Here is a 23,293-nt window from a genome sequence, read left to right on the forward strand (position 1 = left end):
TTTTGTCAGTCCTGGCACTATGTCATCTTCACAAAGTTTAAAATATTTCAGTGGGATTGGATCCCAGGGATGATTTGCAGGTTTTAACTTTTTTATAATGGAAGCAATTTCAATTGTGCTAGCAATTTCGAACGAGGACCATGATCTTTCTTCATCAATTGGTAGTATAATTTTCTGTAATTGATTATTTGGGAAAGAGGATACTAGATTAACAATTTTATCTTTAAAAATATTTGACATATCCTCACATTTGGTTTGCGACGATTCAGAGTTTGATCCAGAAAAATTTACTGGAAGAGAACCTAAGCTTTGCACAATGGAAAAAAGAGCTTCGGGATTGTATTTAACGTCATGAATTTTTTTAGTATAATATACTCGTTTTGCCTGGTCAATTTCTATTCTGTATTTAGATAATAAAATTATGTAAGATGATAGGGCATCATTGTTTCAGTGTTTTGTCTAAATTTTCTCTTTTTTCCTAAGATTATTTTTAAGTTCAGATAATTTCAGAGTGTACTATGGTTTGGATTTTTTTTGTTTAAATTTGTTTTAGTTATTAGCGGACTTATTTTATCAGCCAATGAATTTACAAGCTTACTCCAGGAGGATACAGCACTTTCAGAATTTTCAAATGAGAGATTTTCTATTTCTAAGGGAAGTAGGTCAATTATATCTTCCATTTTAAATGTTTTTCGATAGGAAAAAGATGCATTTGACGTGGGATAGGCAATTGTAGTGGATTCAAAAGTTAAATTACAAGAGATTAGTCTGTGATCAGACCATGGAACTGGATTGTTTTTAATGTCTGTATTTATCTATATCTATATCTATATTATATAAGCTAGTAGTTTGTTAAATTGTGTTTTCTCTGCCAGTCTAGGGTAAATTAAATTACAAAGGCAATAGCCCCAGACCGTTTTTTTTTTTTTCACTCAGTAAATGGCCAATGGTAACTAAGCAGTTCCTTGAAATCTTTCTTCTGTCAGTTACAAAGGAATGCAAATGCCAAATATTATTTAAAAGACAGTGGGGGGACATGGGGGGGGGGTTAATTAATTGTGTTTATAGTGGACTGTTAAATGGTTTGATGTTTATGAGAAATCCTTTTGTTTCACAGCAGGAAGGAACCTTTTGACTGGAAGCCAGTGCTGTAGTATTTGCTAGATTATACCAACCATAGGCCTGGATTTTCTAATGTCACGCACCTCTCTGAATCCTGCAGTAATGGGGGTTGGGGGGGCGAAGCAGGGGGCAGGCCTGTGAAAGCCGGCAGCGATCACACCACCGCGGTGTTATTCCTGCCGGCTTTCGCACCCAGTAGCACCACCGTGAAAGGTGGTGCTATTGGACACGCTACTGGTGGCGATAAGGGGTCTTACCTTTTCGCCGCCAGTGAAGTTTCCACCGCGTCCGCCCTGGTGCCACCCCAACTCCTCCTCTTCCAGTGCCGATGCCTCCCCGACTCTGCCCCTATCTAGCTATCACGTGCGATAGGGATAGAAAATGACCCCCCCCCCCCATAATTTGTTATTACTGGACAAGTGAAGATGTTAGAATATATTATAATTAACTATTCTTAGTCAGACTATGCAACACTATTTTAAATTCAAAATGACCTCTTGAATGCTTTTGCATAAGAGTTGGGTGATAACTGCCTGGAGCCAATGAAGGACAGTAGATTGATTGCTAATGAGCCATCTTAATTAAGTATAAAAGGTGAGGATGCCTTTGTTTAAGGAGAGACAGAGGGAAGAAGTCATGAAGTGAAGCTTTAATTGTAGCTTCCTGCTTGATGGCTGCTAATAGCAAAAAAAAAAAGCAGTTTCAGGTAGCTTGAAATTTTCTTGTACTCATTATCAGAAGAAAAGTACTTATCCAGCAGTACTGAGACACATAGCTGTTTGTTAGTTTGTAGTAAAGGGAAATATATGTCCTGATATTTGTTTTATTTAAAGCTAGATTAAACAGTGCACACTATTAATATTAGTCTAAGTTGGAGTGACATTTCAAAAGATTTGCTGAGTTTATTCAGAGTAGAGAGGCAATTTTCTTTTAATTCGGTGAAAATCATGCAGATCAAGAACTGCAGATCTTGCAAACTTCAACAACTACTTCGTTGCACATCTGGACTGCAGAGAAGTTCATCTAAAGTATTCAACCATCACATGAGATTAAACTGAGAATTTATGCTAATAGTCTGGGTAGAATTATGAAGGAAATTTTGAAACCCAATATTTTAATTTTCTTTAAGCAAATTGAACTGAAATATGGCACAGGGTTAGTGGTTTCATGTTATATTTTACAAAAAATTAATTTTCTTTATTTTCTAATGCTAATAAATTCTTCTTTCACTATAATTCCTGGTGCTTCTGTTTCCTGTATAGAATAGGAATCTAAGGGTATATTTACTAAGCTGTGTTAGGCATTTATCTCATGGTAAGCAGCATTTACCATGCAGTAAACCCCTTAATGCAGCAATAACACATGGCATTTTTAATACATACATTATTTTACTTCTAATATTGCAAAAATAATAATAAGCTGCTTTGCATGCAAATGATTGCAAATGCATGCAAAGCAACTCTTTGTTAGTAAATGTTATGGAAATAAAAAAAATGCAAATTGCATGAAAAATCACAATACAGCACAAGAGCACTGTCTGCACTCAAATACCATATAACAAGCACCAAGGAGTGCAGAAAAAACGTATATAGTCCCTTATAAATTTCAAAACAATTTCTTTCAGAAGTTTACACAGGATATGGCAGGGAGCGCCATATCCTGTGTAAACATCTGAAAGAAACTGTGATCTTTAACTGCTTGTCCCTCCCGACGCAGCCTCCGCGAAACACGGGTCCGTGTTGGGGGACCCTGTAAATGTTACTATGACTACAGTTACAGTGGAGTTGCCACGCGAAAAACAATAAAGAAATTGTTTTGAAATTTTTAACGGACTAAATAAGTTTTTTTTCTGCACTCCTTGGTGCTTGTTATATGAAAAATCACAAGCCATGTTATTTTCCTGAAAGTAAGCTACAACTCAGGTATAACTGAGTAAATGATTTTTACACTGAGGCAAAATACCACAGGTTAGTAAATGATCCCCTAAATATGTTATATAAATCTTCATGCACTGAATTTGCTTGTTACTTACAATAGTAATATTGTATGTTTATTTTGTTACTTTTATTTTCTTCTCCAGCTTCCTCTCCCCACCCCTGGGAGAAATATTAATTGTGTTGGTTTATTACACGTACCCATTCTAAATTAAAAAGCTGAGATGTGGAGTTATTTATGTGGCCTCCTCCCATAGGTAGGATTTATAATTATAAAGAACAAACTGTAGATATAAGGAAGCACTAATGTATGAGGTTTAGAAAGGATACATGTGGAGCTCATCTATCAAGTCAGCATTAGTGCTTAATTTCAATATATTGAAAAAGTACTTTGATGCCTGATTTACTAAAGTTTTTTTCCCCATTCAATGTCTTTAGAAAATCAAAGCTTTAATGATGGATTTGTTTAACATCATCACTAAACTGGTGACACATGGTGTAATTCAAGTGCAGTTTAAAATGAGCGGCTCTTAAAGTCAACTTCACAGAGCAAGCAGGCACTGAACTCAGCTTTGAAAGAAAGAGAAAGGAAGGAAAATGGATTTTCCCACCCAGCATTGTTTATAAACACCAGTGACCAAATCAAAGATCCAATGTCCTAAGGCGTGATAACAGTAACACAAGCATCAGTGCATGCTAAGGGCCTGTGATATCTAATATATGGACTCTCTACCTGGGTAACATCAAGCTAGGTTGAGAGAACATTGCCCAAATCTCATCTTGGAGTGAATTTCCTCACTCCGAAGGTCATCAAATCTTCACAAGAGACCACTGTTCTGTTCGTATGTCTCACTTTGAATGTCAAAGTGGCCCCTAACCCCCTACACTCATACTAAACCCCACCTTGAGTTACTAGGTGGGCCTACCATAGGGATTCAAATACCTACCTATGGAGCTGACATTATGGCCAGTCTCTCTCTCTCTCTCTCTCTCCACCAACTTAGCTCTTCACATAGGTAATTAGTATAAACTGAATTTTGATAAATCCAGGCCATTAACAGTGCTGTTAATGTATGTTTGCAAGCTTACATTAATGTTAGTGCAAACTATATGGTAATGATATGCAAACCATGCTAATTTCCTCATTATCTATTAATACAATGAAAAAAATCATGTCTAAAACCATACAAAATGCAATGTAGGTCCATCAACACCAAACAATTTTGGTGAGAATATCTACATTAATGTGCATATTTTAATGTGAATTTTCCCACTAAACAGAACTTTTAGGAAGTCAACAAAACTATCTTGGTATGAAAAGCATTGTAGAAAGCTCTCAAAGCTTGAATAAGCCTTTATTCATTGCAATTCAATGTGCATTTACATTACATTGCTATGTGTACAGATCATTCTCATGCACATAAAATTGTATGTATGCACTTACTGTCTGATTTTATGTATTTTCAGCCAGGCTTTCCCTTAAGACCCACATCTTTGACCCAACTTCCTGAACTCCCAATGAGGTACTGTGAATTACACAACAGGGACATAATTGGTTTTTGAAACCATTCACAGATGGGTTTTCCTAAGCGGGATCCCAATGCTATGTTAATTGTAAATTCTAATTTGATTGTAAGCTGTTCTAATGACTCTGTTCATTTAAATTTATTGTGATCCACCCTGAGACCAACTTTGAGAAAATTAGAACTATCAAATAGTAATAAATAAATAATAGATACAATTATGTGTATAAAGTAACAAAATGAATGGAAAATTTGTTTTAAAACTGCAATAAAAAAAAACCCAAAATGAAACAAATTAAATGACCCAAATGCCATACTTGGCAGCAACATTGAATCTAGATCTCTTCCGTGACTATCATAAATAACATTACACAATGTTTCCCTCATATAAAAAATATTGTATTCATTACATTATCTGCTTACCCTGTTTCCCTGTGAAATGGAGGATCAGTCATAAATGGTAGGCAGTTTGTGATTTTTAGTAAATCTTTCACAGATCCTGGCCCTGAGTTAACACAAGCTGATCAATTACTAAACAAGAAAAAAGTTATTGGCAGCAATAAACCTAAGAGAGCCCCATGGCATTTATTATTACATTAGTATGCTCAATATCAGACCTTCAAGTCCTTAAAATATTGGCTCTTAGTTTCTATGTTCCAATAACATCAGCATTTCTGAAATTCATATTTTAGATGGGTAAATAACATCCTATTTTTGCTAATTTTGGCAAAAAAAATAAATGTGTTGACAGTTGTCCTAGGTCTTTGTGTGACTGCACCTGAAGAATGGTGTATGGAATTAATGTTCCTATTTTATGTGGGATAAAACAGAGTTAGCCAGACTAGAGTAAAAAGAAACTAAGTAAATTTAGTATAATGAATTATTTCTGAGGCAAAGCAAGAGAAACGAGGGATAAACACCTTTCAGCGGAAAAATTAACCAGTGATATGCCTACTGCCTCTAAATACTTGCGACTGAATTTGAAAATCATAAATCATTTCTATGTTCTTGGTTCTATGGCTATTTCTGTTCCTAGCCTTTGCCCTCTTTTTAGATGTTCTGAGGATAACTTAAGGCTAGATGTACTAAAGGATGTTTCCCACTTTGTCTATGGGGGGGGGGGGGGGGGGGGAAGCAAAGTACACCTAGCTCTTAGTATGCTGATCAAATTCTGCAACAGTAATTGGCCAGCCTTTACTGCAACTTGTTCAGATCTTTCCTAGGACAACCATTAATCTATTGCTACCTTTCTACTGCTTCCCATATAAACTCCTCTCTCACTCTTCCTAACACATAGTAATACCTTTTAGGTGTATTTTTTAATTTTTGTCTAGAACTTGCCTACATTTCAGCCAATCACACTTTTTCAGTTATTTGATTCATTTATCTATCTATTTATTTATTTATTTACAAAACATTTCTATACCACCTTCCAAGTTTAAAATATACCTATTCTGAGTTATCAGATTTTGAACAATGTACACTGAACAATCTGGGAAAGTCAAGATGACAAATACAGATGGTTTGGTTTTAAGGAAAGAAATGTTCTACTTACTGCTGTGTTTGATTAGTGTATTCTTTAGTCTAAGAATGCTGTACATTCTTAGTCTTGTAATATTCAAAAGATCTCTTTAAACAACTATACAATGAAACAATACAACATTTAATGTAAAGTGGGAATGTATTGATGCCAGAAATCTATTTTAAAAAATGACAAAACATTCCTGGACAAAACACCTTCATATTTACACGCAAACGGGTAGATTTTCAAAGGTGGACGCGCTGATTTTATAACATGCACATGCCGATGTGCACCTGTTATAAAATTCGGGGGCCGTGCACACATGCACGCCATATTTTACAATCCGGCACCACACGCGCATGTGCAGGTAGCGTGCACAAGGGGGGGGAGACTAATGCAATTTTTGCGTGGCGACACATCCCGGCCTTTCCCAGTCCGCTCCCTAAATCCTACCTTTTTGCTTTTTTTTTGTTGTTGTTATTTTCCATCTTACTTCATGGCCCGACCTGAAGTAAGTTGCACACACCAGCAACCGGCTGGCACGCGAGGCTCTGGAACAGCTATCAATGGTGCTCTACCAGCCTGCCCCCCCCCCCCTGCCCCACCCCTCCCCACCCAGAACACGCGCCCCGGCCTGCCCCATCAAAGAGGCCTGGCACTTATGCACGTACCGGGGTTTACGCATGTGGCCGGACCCCTTTGAAAATGTTCCCGGGGCATGCAAGGCCCGGCCAAGCGCGTAAACCCCGGGATTTCTGCGCGCGGCCCTTTGAAAATCTACTCCAAAATGTCCAAAATCAGACACATGAACATCTTATTTAAAAGGACTTAAATTTAGAAAATTGCAGTTACGAACCCAAACTGAAAGTATCTTTCTGACATACCCACTTAGCTGGTTGCTAAAACGAATGCATCTAATATAGAAAGGCATCTAAACCATGACTTCTGATAACTTGTTAGGAAGGTGCTCAAGCACTGACCAAGGTTTTGAATATTTAGGCCTAACATTTTAAGATTCCATTTTGAGCTACAGTTAGGGATCTTCGTTTTCAGTTTTTATTTTATGTTCCCTGGGAATTGATCAGTGTTTACGATAATCCAAAAATCAGCCGAAAATCAGTCAAAAAAAAAAAGACTCCGTTCCCCCCCCCCAAAATGATTTTCTCTTGTTTATGTTAATGATGCTAAACACTGATATATTTTGGGGGGAATTCAAATAAAAATTGAAATCAAAGGTCCCAAGCTATAGAAGAATCCTCATTTTAACTTTCTGGCAAATAAGTTTGCAATTCAATCCACTTGAACTCCCACTGCATTTGAATATGCCTGCTTGAAATTCAGATGGAATATGCTGTACGTCAAGCTTCATTGACTGGAGATTGCTTTGTAAATGTGCAAGAACTTCAGAATTGGGTCGATTTTAAATTACGTGCACGCGTACAAAACGGGGATTAGGCGCATGGCTGGGGCTTGCGTGCCCCACGCACATCTTCAAAGGGGTCCAGCCACAGGACTTAACGCACAGAAGTGCCGGGCCAAAGCAAAGGGGCAGTCCGGGGAGCGGGGCTGGAGGCAGCCGGTACAGCGGCTGTACCGGGGAGGGGAATCCTGGCACCCGCAAGTTGCTACTGCTCCATTGGAGCAGTAAGCAACAAAACAAAAAAATAGAAAGGTAGGAGAAAAGGTTTAGGGGGTGGGGAGGAGAGGGGAAGAGTAAGAGAGGTTAGGTAGGCGGATAGGGAACTGGGGAAGGCCGCAATGCGCCACCATGCAAAACTTGCATAACCCCCCCCCCCTTGCGCACTGATTACAAAATCCAGTGCGCATGTGCGCACAGCCCAACGATTTTTTAACATGCGCGCGCCGGCTCACGCATGCTATAAAATTGGCGCATCCATGTGTGCACACTGTGAAGTGCACGCACATGGACGCGTGCGCGCTCCTAGGAAAATCTACCCCAACGTTTTTAGCTACCAAACTCTAATTTATTCTTCCATCAATTCAGATTTTTGGATAGCATGAGCAGGAATTTTTGAAGGGAAAAGAGCATCAGCAAGTGAAGTTTAAAAGTCAGAAAAGATTTTGTAGAAAAATCAATCTCTCTTTTGAGTGATCATATTTTAGGGAGTTTTTGAGCTACAACGTTGAGGAGTAGAACAAATTAGAATGCAATATTTACTCATCCAAATGGCATAAAGTGTTGTGGTTATGGGCATAAAGTAAATGGCATCTCTTGGCTAGCAGTTATAGCCAGGAGCTCCTCCGAGTACAATTCGTAGTCTTTTATTCCTCATGATAAATTTTGAATTAAATGAAGAGGAAAGGTAAAGTGAGGGTTCCTCCCACTTAGTGGCCAGGTCAAAACTGACCGGTTTCTACATCAGGCTTCTCCTGAGGCACTGCAGTGCTGAGCTTCACGTGGAAGTGGTTTCTCAGCTGGATTTGGAGACATCATCAAGCCCCGATGCACGCTTACAGCCTCTGGCTCTGGGTGATACAGATGGATACAGGCCCCTGAGTGACACAGAGACAATGGAACCTGTGTTCGAAGTAATGCGACATGGAAGGGCCTGTTCCTCTGTGTCAGAGAGTGCGGTTCCTTTAGCTACAATTCCAGTAGTGACAGTGAGTGAGGGGAGTACGTCAGGGAGTGAGTCCAGCACCCATGGGGGAAACAATACACCCAAAGGTTCCTGGAACAGCTGGAGCTGCTTCAATGCCCACTTCTGCTCCTTTGTCACCAAGTTATGAGGGGATAAGTGGTTTGGAAAAGCCAGAGCTAATAACTATGGAGGAACTGTGAAAAATGATAGCTACAATAGAAAAATCAATAATTTTTCAGCTGAATGGTTTGATAAATGTTTTCCTGTAATTTACAATCTAAAGTCTTAATGCATGAGAACACCATGGAAGAACGAAGAGAGAAATTGGAAGCTCTGGAACAATGAGTTATAACCTTGCAGGATATGAATACAGCATTGATTAAAAACAACATAGCTCTTAATGCCATGCTGGAAATTTTGGATAATTGATCTAGATATCTTAAGAATTCTTAACTTCTAAAGCTTGTACTCTATCACAACTGCAGAAAAGCTTAAGAAATATGTGACTGAGATTTTAAAGGTTCCAACTGGTGCAATTCTTCTCACTTCCAAGGTTTTTTATGTACCAGTGGGGAAGCATAAAAGTTCTCATGATGGAGATGTGGAAGAAAGGCAATTGACTTTGGACTGCCTGGACCTTACTGTAGTACTAAACAGGTCACTTGAGGAGGGATGGTTAGATCAACTTTGTTAGTCCCCTTTTATTTGAACTATGATTGAGAATGGTTACCAAGACCTTTTTTTCATTATAAAAATGCCTTGTTTTGGGGGTCAAAAGGTTCAGATTTGTCCTGATGTATCACAGTTACATAAAAGAAGCATTTCCTTGCAAATATCTTGCACAATTTGAAAACTATAAATATATCTTTTTTTTTTACCTGAAGCAATTAAATGTAGTCTTTCAATTAAAGTTAAACCTGTAGAGATTAGCAGTATCCCTGTAAAGTGAGCCAATAGTAATCAGATAATGCTATAACTTAGAAGATATATTTATCTTATTTAAAGTTGTTTATATTTTTCTTTTCTTTTGGGTTCTTTCAAAGCATATTTGAGCTATATAGTGGGAATACAAATCTTGTTTCCTTTTGTGGATTATTTTTCCATATATACGTTTGTGCTTTGATTTTCAAAGATCTTGTCCAATTTGATATTGACCCCTAGATTCAACAAAATGTGATAATAATGCATGGATAATGCATGCGCTAAGAAAAATTGGTGTGTTTATGGAAATGTTTGAATTATCATGTGGTGCGGTAAACTTTTTGTGCCCTGTGATAATTACTATTTTGATAGAGAAAAAGAGAAAGAGAGCAACTACCTATAAGGGCTTCATAATAGGCAAGTATTTATATCTCTATGGAATATCTCGAGGTGAGGTGTTGGTGGTGGTTTAAGGTTTAGGGGCCAGTTTTCCATGCAGAATGAGACGTACGAACAGCACAGTACACCTTGGTAAAGATTTGACATCATTTGGCGTGAGGAAAGTCTCACAAAGATGACATTTCTATTATGTTCTCTCACCCTAGCTTGTTGGACTCTATAACAGGATACCATCAAGCCAGGCCTAGATAACATAGTAACAAATTTCATCTTTGTGAGACTTTCAAATCTTTACCGAGGTGTACTGTGCTGTTTGTATGTTTCACTGTACATGAAAAACTGGCCCCTAAACCACTACCAACACCTCACCTCAAGCTATTTGATGCCCTTCCTATAGACATATAAACAGTTGCACACTGTAAGGGCCTCTCTAGAGGCTCTCTCTCTCTCTGCCCCCCCCCCCCCCCCCCCCCCCCCACAAATAGCTGATATGCAATTCTGAAACCTTATCATGAATTGCATTATGGCCCTATCACACAGCTTAACACCAGGAAAAAAGGTGTAGTTGTTTCCGGTGTTAAAACTATGCGATATTCCCTCTCATTTTCATAAATCCCACCCAAACTCCTCCCTTCCCAAAATTTGCATTCACACCTTGTGGGAACATTATTATTGCATGTGTTATAGCGTTAATGCATGCGATAACACATTATTACATGCGTTAACACCATAACACATTTTGATGAATGACCCTGTGAATTTGTTATAAAAATTAATAAATACAAAGTAGAAAAAAAAACCCACCACTAGCCATGATCATTATAAGCACAATTTGAGATAAATTTAAAAAGCGAGTTTTGTTGTTCAGACAATGCACATCCAGGAATTCATTATTCCTTTAGATACTTCATATGGGTGAAAGGGACATTCAGTAATGTTTGTACTGTGCATAATTTAAGAAACTTTGCTGTATGTTCACCAGTCATATAGATATGACAAATATAATTGTCTGAAATATTTTCATTATTTTATATACATAATGCCTTATTTCCTTTTTCTACAGGATGATATTAAAACAGTAATGTTCTACTTTGTTTTAAATAGCAGAAAAGTTAGTCCTTCGGCATACAAATTTGACTTTCTTTAGGAAAAGAAACCCGAAAAAGAAGAGCCGCTGTTCAAAAAGAGAAGTTGTCGAAGTTTTATCTGATATGCTACAAAATACTGCTAAGGTCCAAAGTTATAGACAACCTAGAGTAGCTGCCAAATCTTACTAGAGGTGATGAAAAACTGTCAACAACCTTGACCCAACTTTGACGTAGCTTTCATGTTTACTGGGATGATTTGATCTTTCATCCTCCATAAATATCTAAGTATATCAACACTGCTGAAGATCTCCATTTTGGTATGGTTAATGGTGGTAAAGGAAGCAAGTGGAGGAGCACGTTTTGGATCAAACCTATGCTAGAACTACAAGAAGTTTGGCTCTCCCTAGTCAAATCAAAACACCCTTCTATGATATTTAAACCAAAATTGTATGGCTTACCTTTAATATTATCATATACTGGTAGTATCATTATATTATTCGACAAAAATATTGGTAGCCTAAGGGTTTTTTTAATATATTATTTATGATATCCATGAACAGTTTTAAATATTTATTTCAAAATTTAAGTCATCGGTACTGAGAAAGTTGGGATAATTGTAAGGAAAAATATAATGTATATGATCTTCAACTTTCAAAACATTCCTTATTAAACACCTACAATTTCAGTTCAGTTTGGGAATTATTGAAGCACTACATGACTATTCTGTTTAGAAGAATACAGCAACATAATCTTTCTGAGCGGATGACCTGATATCAGTAACAAGTGGTTTCCACCTCTGTTGCCTTCAACATATATGTATATAGGAATCTCATTCCATTCAAACATTCACAATCTCATTATCTTCTAAGATTCTTGCCTCTGTCACACATACCTACATACCCAGCCATAGCCATAATTAAAGCAAATATTTGCTAAAGACAAACAGTTGTGAAAGGCTTTTGGCAGCTGGAGCTCAGCAAGATGTTGTCTACAGAGACTTATAACAGAGAAGAGTAAATACAAAAGTACAATTTCCCAGCAAAAATAAGCATATAAGAAATAGTTCTGAAACACAAAGTAGAGATCAATAAACATTTCCTCCACAAAATGATTAGGTAGATTAGCATTCAATGTTTTGAGGAAAACAAGATTAGAATGAGTAAATCACAATGCCTGGATAGTTCTATTCCACCATATGTGCACGTAATGCTTTCTGTATGAGTCTTATACCAACGTACAGTTTTTTTGGCAACTGCCAGGCTCCATGTGGTCTTTGCTGTATTCTGCTGAGGCTTCACCATTGCTGGCAAAGGTGAATCAGACTGTTGCAAAGAAAGACAGAAACTGTATTGGGATAGGAGTGTCAGGGCAACTTTCAGCCTTGGATGCGACATTAATGCATTATGGTCAGCATTATTATAAGATTACCATTGCATATCAGTTTTGATTGACTCCAACTTTCTACTATGAATTTATCTGGCTACAGCTGAACATGTAAGAAGCCCTGAATGATGCCTCTTCAGGAAAGAAAATACTCTCAGATGTCCCAAATTTAAGGTTGAAGTAAAGTCTGGAATGGCTCAAACTGCTATTCAGAAAGTTAAAAATATTGTGTGATGCAAGGAAGAACAGGGTTTTGAAAGTACATACAAATGGTTTAAAAACTTCTGTCCTCTCAAATACGGCAGATTCTAGTCTTCCGAGTATAAATCATAGCTATATAGCACTATATCATTTGCATGATGCTCCCAGATGCATATGCTTTAAAGAGTATCACAAATGAGTTTAAGTATCCTATCAAAGAAAAATTCAGCAGGTGCTCTTTGTAGCAGTTACTCTGCATTGTTTTCCAAGGAGCTCAATGCCTTTCTTATGTTTACATTTAATGGTAGCAACCACATATCAGATATATTCAGGAGCATGCTATCAAGCACAGCTCAACAATCAACAAAAAGAAGAAACCTGAAACAAAAGCATCTTTTGACCCTTGATGATGAAAAAAAAACATTTTTGAATGAAACTACTGTGAACGAGAATATTGTAATACAAAGCAAACAGCTCTATTTTCATTCCAGAAATATCAGTCCCAAGTCCTCCCAACTGCCAAGACAATTCCAAAACTTTTTCCACCATCCCTGGAAACATAAATCTTTAGTAGTGCAGAGTATTGTCTTAGATATCTAGAAATGCCATTTGTATTTTAATATATTTTAAAGCATAGTCACAATGCTGAAGATGTACATGTTTAACCATAGTTATAGTCAAAACTGACACAATTTATAATTGTCTGAAAATTACTTAAACTATCTAGAACTTTGCAACTTGAATTCAAAAAGGAAGCAACATCAAAGCTATGTCATCTCTTCTGTCAGGTAACTCCTTCAGCTGTTCATCAAAAACACAGAACTCCACTATATTTTTACTTGCTCAAGGAGCTGCTATCTTGCTAAGTAAAGAGAACACATTTCCTCCACCATAAGAATAAAGACATTAAGATAAATCTTCTGAGTAGCAGGATAGAGTGGAAAGCAGTACTACAAACTATTTGACTGTCAACTTTTCAAGTGGAAACACAATTTTTTGTAGTTCTTGTACATAGCTTAATAAATACACTAAATTCATTCATAATTATTGTAAATCAACCTCACATGCATAATGAATTCATAAAAGTGTGTATTTTATATATTTTATAAACATTATTCAATAATAGTTATTTGCAAAATTATTTATTCTGTCATTATATAGCCATATAAAACATATGTATATCAGTAACATGTGCACAAACAAACACACACACGCAAAGTTACATACACAAGTAAAGCTTGCATAAGTTTTCATTAATTCTTTGATTTTAATTTTGTTACCGGTAAGGAAGTGCCATTCCGATGGAGGGGTCCCCTGAAGACTCCTTTAATGCCTCGAAAGTGCCCATTGCTAAGATGCGTAGAGCTGATGACAAGGTAATAGCAAGCCATACGGTCCAGAGTCTCCCATATATACACTTCCTGGGCATATGTGTGCCAGGTCAGCTCTGGCGGTTGTGCGGACCGGAGCTGCAAACATGAAGCCTTTTCATCCAGCACTCAGGTTACTGCCAGGCTTCACTGGAGGGAGGCAGCCACAGGGAGCCAGGAAGCCCGTCAAACTGCAATTCTGATTTGATGGTGTTGGTGCTTGTGAATCGGTGTACAGAAAAAAATAGACAGCAACGTGCATGTACAAAATCATCAATCCTGTGCGCCACTTTGCAAAGAAACAATCCAGACGTAAAATAACAGATTCCAATTAAGCACTTGTCCGCGGTCGGTTTAACTATTCCATGCCTTGGAGTGGATAAAGCTTGTGTTGGCTCGAGTTAGCAGTCCAAGATAATAAAAGTCTACCAGATGCTGCAGCAGACAATCTCCTTGCTAAAGTCCCTTAGCGTCAGAGAAAAGCAATCCTTGTTGATAACACAGGAGCAAGTTATACCATGCCACAGTATCAATAGCCTGAAAACAAAAGCCAGCAAGGGTCTCCTAAGGCTACAAAGAGGAGAATCCTAGAAAACACAGAGACACATTTCCTGGCACACTATTTCACCTTCACAATTTTTATTCCCACCAGCCTCCTAACACTAGCAATATTGCCTTTAATAACTTTCTTCCTTTTTGCATATATTCAATTACTCTTTTCTTGTTTCTGCCTCTCTCCTTCTCCCTCCGTCTCGCTCTGTCTGCTACCTGCCCGCTTCAGTCTTTGCTCAGTAGCAAGCTGCAAGGCAGCGGCACTACCAGCAGCAGCTCCCCAGCTGCCTGCGAGAATGATCAATTCAACCCTAAATAGGGTTGAAAGACAAAGAAACTGCGAACAATCACGTTATTGTCTTAAAGCAAGATCCCTTCAGTAAGCGGCATTTAAGTGGATTGTCTTATTTAAGTAATCGAAGCCACTAGAGAGCAGCCTGTAAAGGGGATGAGAAAACCCAGCAAAACTAATTGAAAAATTGAAATGGGAAACCCCCTCGTCTGTTTTACCTTGTGGTACCCCAGCCTTAATATTTAATCTGATTTTGGTAATCAATAATCTTTAGCATTCTGTAACAACAAAAGCTCTCTCTCTCTCAACATACAGTCAGGATATTGAATTTATTTAAGAAGATTCTTACAGTACTGAGCTACTATAGGTCTTCACCATAAATCTACAGTTCCATACACTCAGCAATTCAAAAATAGTAAACCATGCTGCTAGGAATCTCTCCATCACCCCTCTACACTTGAAATGGTCACAGAGCTGCTAATATTAATATAGCAGTCGTTTGCTGGTAAATAATTTACATAGTACCATGAAAGGCTTCCCATATTAGGAAGCTAAACCAGGCTGCTATAATTCTCTTCTGCAAAGTACAAGCATCATAAACCTCATAGCTTAGTACTGTATATAAATCCAGTTGCATTTCTCCATAATGCAAGCATCTACTGTAATAGTAGTAATAAACAGCTCCACCTTGTCAGTTAACTGGGTAAAATGTACAGGTTACATGATCTTTCCAATCAACAATGCCTTTACAGTTTGATTATTCAATATCAACCTGTGACTGATTCTCAGTCCATTTATAGTAGACACAATAACAAGGTACTCACTTTTGTCAATATTGCAATGCATGAAAGAAAGATAAGAATTTTATCACTTCCAGTTTGTCTGCCATTTTTTTTCACAGTAAGCTTTTTGATAGCAAGATAATGGAAAAAGCTTTGTGACAGGGACCTATGCAACACACATGACTCAGATAGGAAAGTCTACTTATATTTTATTGTGTAACCTTTAATATAATACATTCTATACACCAAGATTATCACTCTATCTACAGTACATAAGAAAAATAATAGAAATTACTGTAACAGTCTATTGCCCACTAGAGGTGACAGTTTGAATCACAAGAGATCACAATTTTTGGTCAAACTATGATCCCAACAGACAGTAATGTTTACTTATTTATAATCTGACTTGCCAAATCATTTCATTTTTGTTTAACCTCCTTTGAACTTAGCAAAAATGTTTGATTCCTTCTTCCACACATTTCTCTCGCTCACTTAATTTCAAAGTCTGAAAATAAATATTTATGCAGTAGCCCTATAAGAGAAACAGGTTGGGGGTCAACACATCTATTTTTTGCCATAAAATGATTTCTTATAGCAGAAGGTGACTGCTATAACTAATGCAGTACAATAATTCCATTTTGGGGGTACAAGATTTCAATGTGTTGTAATCAAAGATTAGTTAAGATGTATCCACTAGGGATGTGAATCGTTTTAGGACGATTAAAATTATCGTCCGATAATTTTAATATCGTCTTAAACCGTTATGGAACACAATACAATACAGATTCTAACGATTTATCGTTATAAATCGTTAGAATCGTGAGCCGGCACACTAAAACCCCCTAAAACCCACCCCCGACCCTTTAAATTAAATCCCCCACCCTCCCGAACCCCCCCCAAATAACTTAAATAACCTGCGGGTCCAGCGGTGGTCCGGAACGGCAGCGGTCCGGAACGGGCTCCTGCTCTGAATCTTGTCGTCTTCAGCCGGCGCCATTTTCCAAAATGGCGCCGAAAAATGGCGGTGGCCATAGACGAAAAAGATTGGACGGCAGGAGGTCCTTCCGGACCCCCGCTGGACTTTTGGCAAGTCTCGTGGGGGTCAGGAGGCCCCCCACAAGCTGGCCAAAAGTTCCTGGAGGTCCAGCGGGGGTCAGGGAGCGATTTCCCGCCGCGAATCGTTTTCGTACGGAAAATGGCGCCGGCCATACTCATATGGCCGGCGCCATTTTCCGTACGGAAAATGGCACCGGCAGGAGATCGACTGCAGGAGGTCGTTCAGCGAGGGTTCCGGCGCCTCGCTGAACGACCTCCTGCAGTCGATCTCCTGCCGGCGCCATTTTCCATACGGAAAATGGCGCCGGCCATACGCGTATGGCCGGCGCCATTTTCCGTACGAAAACGATTCGCGGCGGGAAATCGCTCCCTGACCCCCGCTGGACCTCCAGGAACTTTTGGCCAGCTTGTGGGGGGCCTCCTGACCCCCACGAGACTTGCCAAAAGTCCAGCGGGGGTCCGGAAGGACCTCCTGCCGTCCAATCTTTTCGTCTATGGCCGCCGCCATTTTTCGGCGCCATTTTGGAAAATGGCGCCGGCTGAAGACGACAAGATTCAGAGCAGGAGCCCGTTCCGGACCGCTGCCGTTCCGGACCGCCGCTGGACCCGCAGGTTATTTAAGTTATTTGGGGGGGGGGTTCGGGAGGGTGGGGGATTTAATTTAAAGGGTCGGGGGTGGGTTTTAGGGGGTTTTAATGTGCCGGTTTTTCGATTTTTCGATTTTTCGATTTTTCACGATTTTTAACGATTTTTCACGATATTTTACCCCCCCAAACGGCAACAATACGATTCCCTCCCCCTCCCAGCCGAAATCGATCGTTAAGACGATCGAGGACACGATTCACATCCCTAGTATCCACTTCCTGGATTTTAATGGCCCTTTTGTTTGTTCAACAACTCAGTGTGAATCCAAGAAATGGCAGTAGTGTCACTGAAACTTTTTCTGCCTTCCCAATAGCAGGAAAACAAAAGTAAGATTATTTCCTTCTATATGCAACAGAAGCAGCACAGAGTTAGGGAACTATTTTTTAAATGTCTGCTTTGGGACAAAGTCCATGCATTCTCTTAAAGGTAGATTTTTAAAGAAGCATGCACATGTCCATGTGCATGCGCTACCTGGCACACACACATGGACGCGCCAATTTAATAACAGGCACGTGCATGTTATAAAATTGGTGGGCTGCGTACACATGCATGCCGGATTTTGTAATCCATGCACGTATGTGCAGGTGACACGTGCAAGGGGGGTAGACTTCAGCAAATTTCGCGCAGCGACACACCTTCCCTAGTTCCCTCCCAGTCCGCTCCAATTAAGGAGCGGATTGGGAGGGAACTTCGCTACCCTCTACCCTAACCTCCCTTCCCTTCCCCTCTCCACCCCCTCCCCCTAAACCCTTCTCCTATCTTCTTTTTATTTTATTTTGTTGCTTACTGCTCCATTGGAACAGCAGCAACTTGCACACACCGGCAGTCCCTTCCCCGGTACAGTGGCAAATGGCCACTGTACCGGCCGCCTCCAGCCCTGCCCCTCCCTACCCCGCAGACTGCCCCTTTCCTTCGGCCCGGCACTTCTATGCATGTGGCCGGGCCCCTCTGAAAATGCACTCAGTGCGCGAAAGGCCCAGCCACACGTGTAATCCCTGTTTTATGAGCGCAGGGGAATTAAAATTCAGCCGATAATCTGTTGACTTTGCACCAATTTTTTAAGAGAAAGTAAGTGCTTACTTTCAGTTTGTCACTTGCAGTAGGTACAAAGTTCCCATGGATTTTGCACCTGCATTTTGTACAGGTATATTTTCTATGGGAAACAGTGTACATAGACTTGAAAATACAGTCAGCATATGTTATTTTCCGATCCTGCCCAAAGCATGCTCCCAGGAATTCTTTTCTTAAATATGGCTAAAAGAATGCACATTGTAGAACAATGGACCTACAACAAAGCAGGCTTTGAGCCTTAATAGGTCTCTACTAAGAAGACTATGCCATCAGCATAGATAGAAGCAAAATACTATCTGATGCTCAGCTCCCCCATGTAGGCTGCTATAGTGATTGCTTCCTACTTCTATAAAAGAAAGAGCCACCTGTTGTGGGTATGGATTTTCAGTTTGGTTCTGAAAAGGGATGTAGTATTTTCTTTTAGTTTCTATTTCTTTTCCATTCTCACTTACTTTGGGAAAGAGAAAGCCTTAGAACCTACCTTTTACAGCCTAGGATCAGAAGAGAGTCAAGAAGGTGTGTTTTTTCTTCTGTTTGATGAAGAATATCATTTTCTATTTTGGGGATTTTTTTGGAAGAAGTTTTTATTTATTTTTTTTTTAAATCCACAATTCCTCATGTTTGTCTGGATTTTGAGGACTGGTCCCATTTTTATTACCATCTGAACTTCTGAGTGTTACGTGTGCCGCTTGTGACAGACCCGTGGCACAGCCCTCACACCTTCTTACACGGACTCCAGCTCCTAGTTCCTCCTCGCTAGCGGCAGTGGGCTGCCGGCTCCGACCTCGGACCTCCCCCGGTACCTCCGGCTCTGCCATGGTTCCCAGTGTTGCCAGTCAAGATGCCATTGCTCGTCGGGCCTCTCCGCCTGGTCCACGGAGAGACGCTGCCACCCGCGCCATGCCTCTCCGTAGACGCACGCGCATCGCTGATCCTTTTAAAGGGACCACGGCGGGAACCTGGGCGCGGCCCCGGATGATGATGTCAGACTCTCCAGTGTATTTAAGCTCATGCCTCACTCCATAGCGTTGCCTTTGCAACAAGTCTCCTTGTACTCCGAGTACTTGTTGCTGATAGAGAATCCTCTCTATTCCTTGTTCCTGACCTTCGTTGTTACCGGTTCCTGTCTTCACCGTTCCTGCCTTGTCTATGTTTTGGACTGACTCTTCGGATATCGACTTTGCCTTGTTTGACTACGCTTCAGCCTATCTCCAGACCCAGACCTCCGCTACTCCTGACTACGCTACTGCCTATCTCCAGACCCAGACCTCTGCTACACCTAACTACTCTACTGCCTATCTCCAGACACAGACTTCCGCTAAGCCTGACTACTCTACTGCCTATCTCCAGACCCAGACCTCCGCTTCGCCTGACTACTCTACTGCCTATCTCCAGACACAGACTTCCGCTAAGCCTGACTACTCTACTGCCTATCTCCAGATCAAGTCCTCTGCTACACCTGACTACTCTACTGCCTATTTCCAGACCCAGACCTCTGCTACGCCTGACTACTCTACTGCCTATTTCCAGACCCAGACCTCCACTACACCTGACTACTCTAATGCCTATCTCCAGACCCAGACCTCCGCTACACCTGACTACTCTACTGCCTATCTCCAGACCCAGACCTCTGCTATGCCTGACTACACCGGACTTCTCTATGATCAGACCATTGCCTTGATTGACTATGCTATAGACTTCTCCGTGTCCAGAATTCTACATTGCTTGCTATGACCTTCGCTTGCTACTGGCTCTGATCCAAGCCTGTCGTTGACGCCTCTCCTAGCCTATTCCCTGAATGTGTAGTTATTAGGCTTCAGCCTATCTTTGCTCGAGTGCCTTCAGCTACTCTCCGTTCCATTGGTGCCCGAGTTCCAGTACCGTACCCAGTCCAGGGTAGGGCTACACCATCTATCGACTGCTGTCTCTGGGCTGAACCAACTTCTCTCGCAAACCAAGCTGGAGGCCCACCTAAATCCTACCAGCCCCGGCGCCCAAAGGCTCAACCCGCGGGGAATGAGGGCTGTATAGGTGAAGTTCCAGCGGCCTCTATCTTCAGTCCTCTCCACCTGCCGACGGTGGGGACCCATAGGTCCTCACCTACGGATTGCATCAACCCCACTTTGGGCCAAGGGTCCACCTCCGACACAACAGGTTGCAAAGGCCATGGATTCGGTGGAGCTGCGTGCACTCCAGGCCATTCCAGGCCTGGCCTCCAAGGTACAAGAACAGCAGCAGTTTCTTGAGGCACTGGCCTCTTCCATGGATTGTCTTCATGCCTGAGTTGATGCCCTTACTAATAATCCGGTTCCTTTTCCGGCTCTGCCTCATCCACAACCACCTCCAACAATGCCTCGAGCCTTGTTGGCACTTTCAACGCCCCCACGCTTCAATGGTGACTGCAAACTCTGCAGAGGCTTTATTAACCAATGTTATATGCAATTCACTCTGCAGCCCTCCGTCTTCCAGGACGAGTTGACGAAACTAACCTTCATCTTATCCCACCTGGAAGTAAAGGCACTGGCTTGGGCCTCCCCTCTGTGGGAACGCTCAGACTCATTGTTGAAAGAACTGGCTCAGTTTGTGGCTGTATTCATACGAACCTTTGATGATCCTGGGCAACATGCCATGGCAAGCACCAACTTACTACATCTCCGTCAAGGTCAAAGAAGTCTTTTCGACTATACCATTGAGTTTCGTACTTTGGCTACTGAGCTTGCTTGGCAGGAAGACTGCCTCCAAGCTATCTACCTGGATGGACTCTCCCCACAGCTGAAAGATGAGCTGGCTGCACGGGAGGTCCCTTCCTCTCTAGAGGACCTTATAGACTTGGCAGGCTGAATCAACCATCGTTTTCAAGATCATCACCGGGAGAGTCGGATGCCCAAGAAGCCTTCGTGGGTTCGCTCCCGTTCACCACCTATTTCCAACCCTGCTCTTAACAGAGATATTATGGTGGTCAAGACAGAAGAGCTTATGCAGTTGGGTCGTGGGCAGCTGACACTGGAAGATCGCCTCTGTCAGAATCAAACTGGTCTGGGTCTATATTGCGGAGCACCTGGCCATCATCTACAGACTTGCCCTATCCGTCCGGGAAACTCCTTGGCCCGAGTTCAGTAGGGTTTCTGAACTTGGGTGCAAATTCTCCGGCCTCTCAGTTATCTGCACCAGTTACCCTGATCTGGGATTCTTGGTCCTTTCTGGTTCTTGCTCTGGTTGACTCCAGAGCAGGAGGTAATTTCATTCTCAAGGACCTTGTTCAGCCTTTGGGCATAAAGACCTGCTCGCTTGAAACTTTGCTATGCATTGCTTCTATCTATGGAGAGCCATTACCCAGCCAAATTTCATTGACTAAGGAACCTGTCCAGTTATGCACTGGAGCTTTACATACCCAGGAACTCAAATTACTGGTGTTGGAGAAATCCATCCATCCCGTAGTTCTTGGACTCCCTTGGCTACAGAAGCATTCTCCTCAATTCAACTAGGGTTCATTGCAACTGGTGGAGTGGGGTCCCGCCTGCCACCAGTCCTGTCTCCAGAAAGTGATACCACCACCTGTGGTCCCTCTGGCTACTAGGTCCTCTGGCATACCTGCTCCGTATGCGGCCTATGAGGACATGTTCTCCAAGCAAAAGGCTGACCTCCTTCCACTTCTCCGAAGGTTTGATTGTCCAATTGACCTCCTTCCAGGAACCACACCTCCTCGAGGATGCACCTACCCTTTGTCTCTGCCCGAGATGAAGGCCAAGACATAATATATCCAGGAAAATCTCGCAAAGGGATTCATTTGCCCGACTACTTCTCCTGCTGGGGCGGGATTCTTTTATGTGTATTAACTACCATGGCCTAAACACCATCACCAGTAAGGATAAATATCCCTTGCCATTAATTTCTGAATTATTTGATCGCCTCCAGGATGCCTCCATATTTATGAAGCTGGACTTACGTGGGGCGTACAACCTGGTAAGAATCCATCCTGATGACATTTGGAAAACTGTGTTTAACACCTGGGACGGGAACTATGAATACTTGGTGATGCCCTTTGGCCTCTGTAACTCGCCCATAGTATTCCAACGAATGATGAATGAAATCTTCAGAGACCTACTGTACACCAAAGTCGTGGCTTACCTGGTTGATATCCTTGTCTTTTTCAAACACCTTGATACTCATCGCGCTGATGTTCGAACCATGTTCCAGCGCCTTCGTGAAAACCATCTGTTCACGAAATTGGACAAATGCCTATTCGAGAAATCCATCTTACCCTTCCTTGGATATATAATCTCTCGACAAGTGTTCTTCATGGATCCAGCAAAACTAAAGGGAATCTGGGATTGGCCACAGCCGGTGGGCCTCAAGGCGCTCCAGCGCTTCTTGGGATTCCTCAACTACTATCGTCATTTCATCCCACACACTATTCTACCCTGGCTGCCCCATTGACAGCCTTGACTCATAAGGGCCAAGACACACGAAATTGGCCTCCTGAGGCTGTCGCAGCCTTCCATTGTCTGAAGGAAGCCTTCCAGAAAGGGTCCTGTCTAAACCATCCCGACCCGAATCGCCCGTTCAAAATCGAAGTTGATGCCTCCACCATTGGGGCTGGGGCAGACCTGACTCAACACACTGCCTCTGATACCATAGTTCCTTGCTCTTTTTATTCCCGTAAATTTTCATTTGCAGAGCAAAATTACAGCATCGGGGATCGTGAGCTGCTCGCTATAAAATTGGCTCTCAAAGAGTGGTGCCCGTGGCTAGAGGGTGCACAATACAAATTTACTGTGTTCACTGATCATAAGAATCTGGAACATCTGAGTCAAGTACAACATCTCAAT

General features: G+C 41.2%; 1 protein-coding gene across 1 annotated transcript in view; it reads right to left on the reverse strand.

Annotated features, from left to right (window-relative positions):
• ZNF804B (zinc finger protein 804B) overlaps positions 1–14,238 on the reverse strand; it is an 825,765-nt gene extending 811,527 nt beyond the window's left edge. Inside the window, exon 1 of the mRNA XM_029587048.1 lies at positions 13,977–14,238. Coding sequence (XP_029442908.1) covers positions 13,977–14,087 — 111 coding nt within the window. The 5' untranslated portion in view covers positions 14,088–14,238. The remainder of the gene's footprint in view (positions 1–13,976) is intronic.
• Positions 14,239–23,293: the final 9,055 nt, after the last annotated feature.

The sequence above is a fragment of the Rhinatrema bivittatum genome, chromosome 2 (genome assembly GCF_901001135.1).
Source record: "Rhinatrema bivittatum chromosome 2, aRhiBiv1.1, whole genome shotgun sequence".
In the NCBI taxonomy this organism is placed as follows: domain Eukaryota; kingdom Metazoa; phylum Chordata; class Amphibia; order Gymnophiona; family Rhinatrematidae; genus Rhinatrema; species Rhinatrema bivittatum.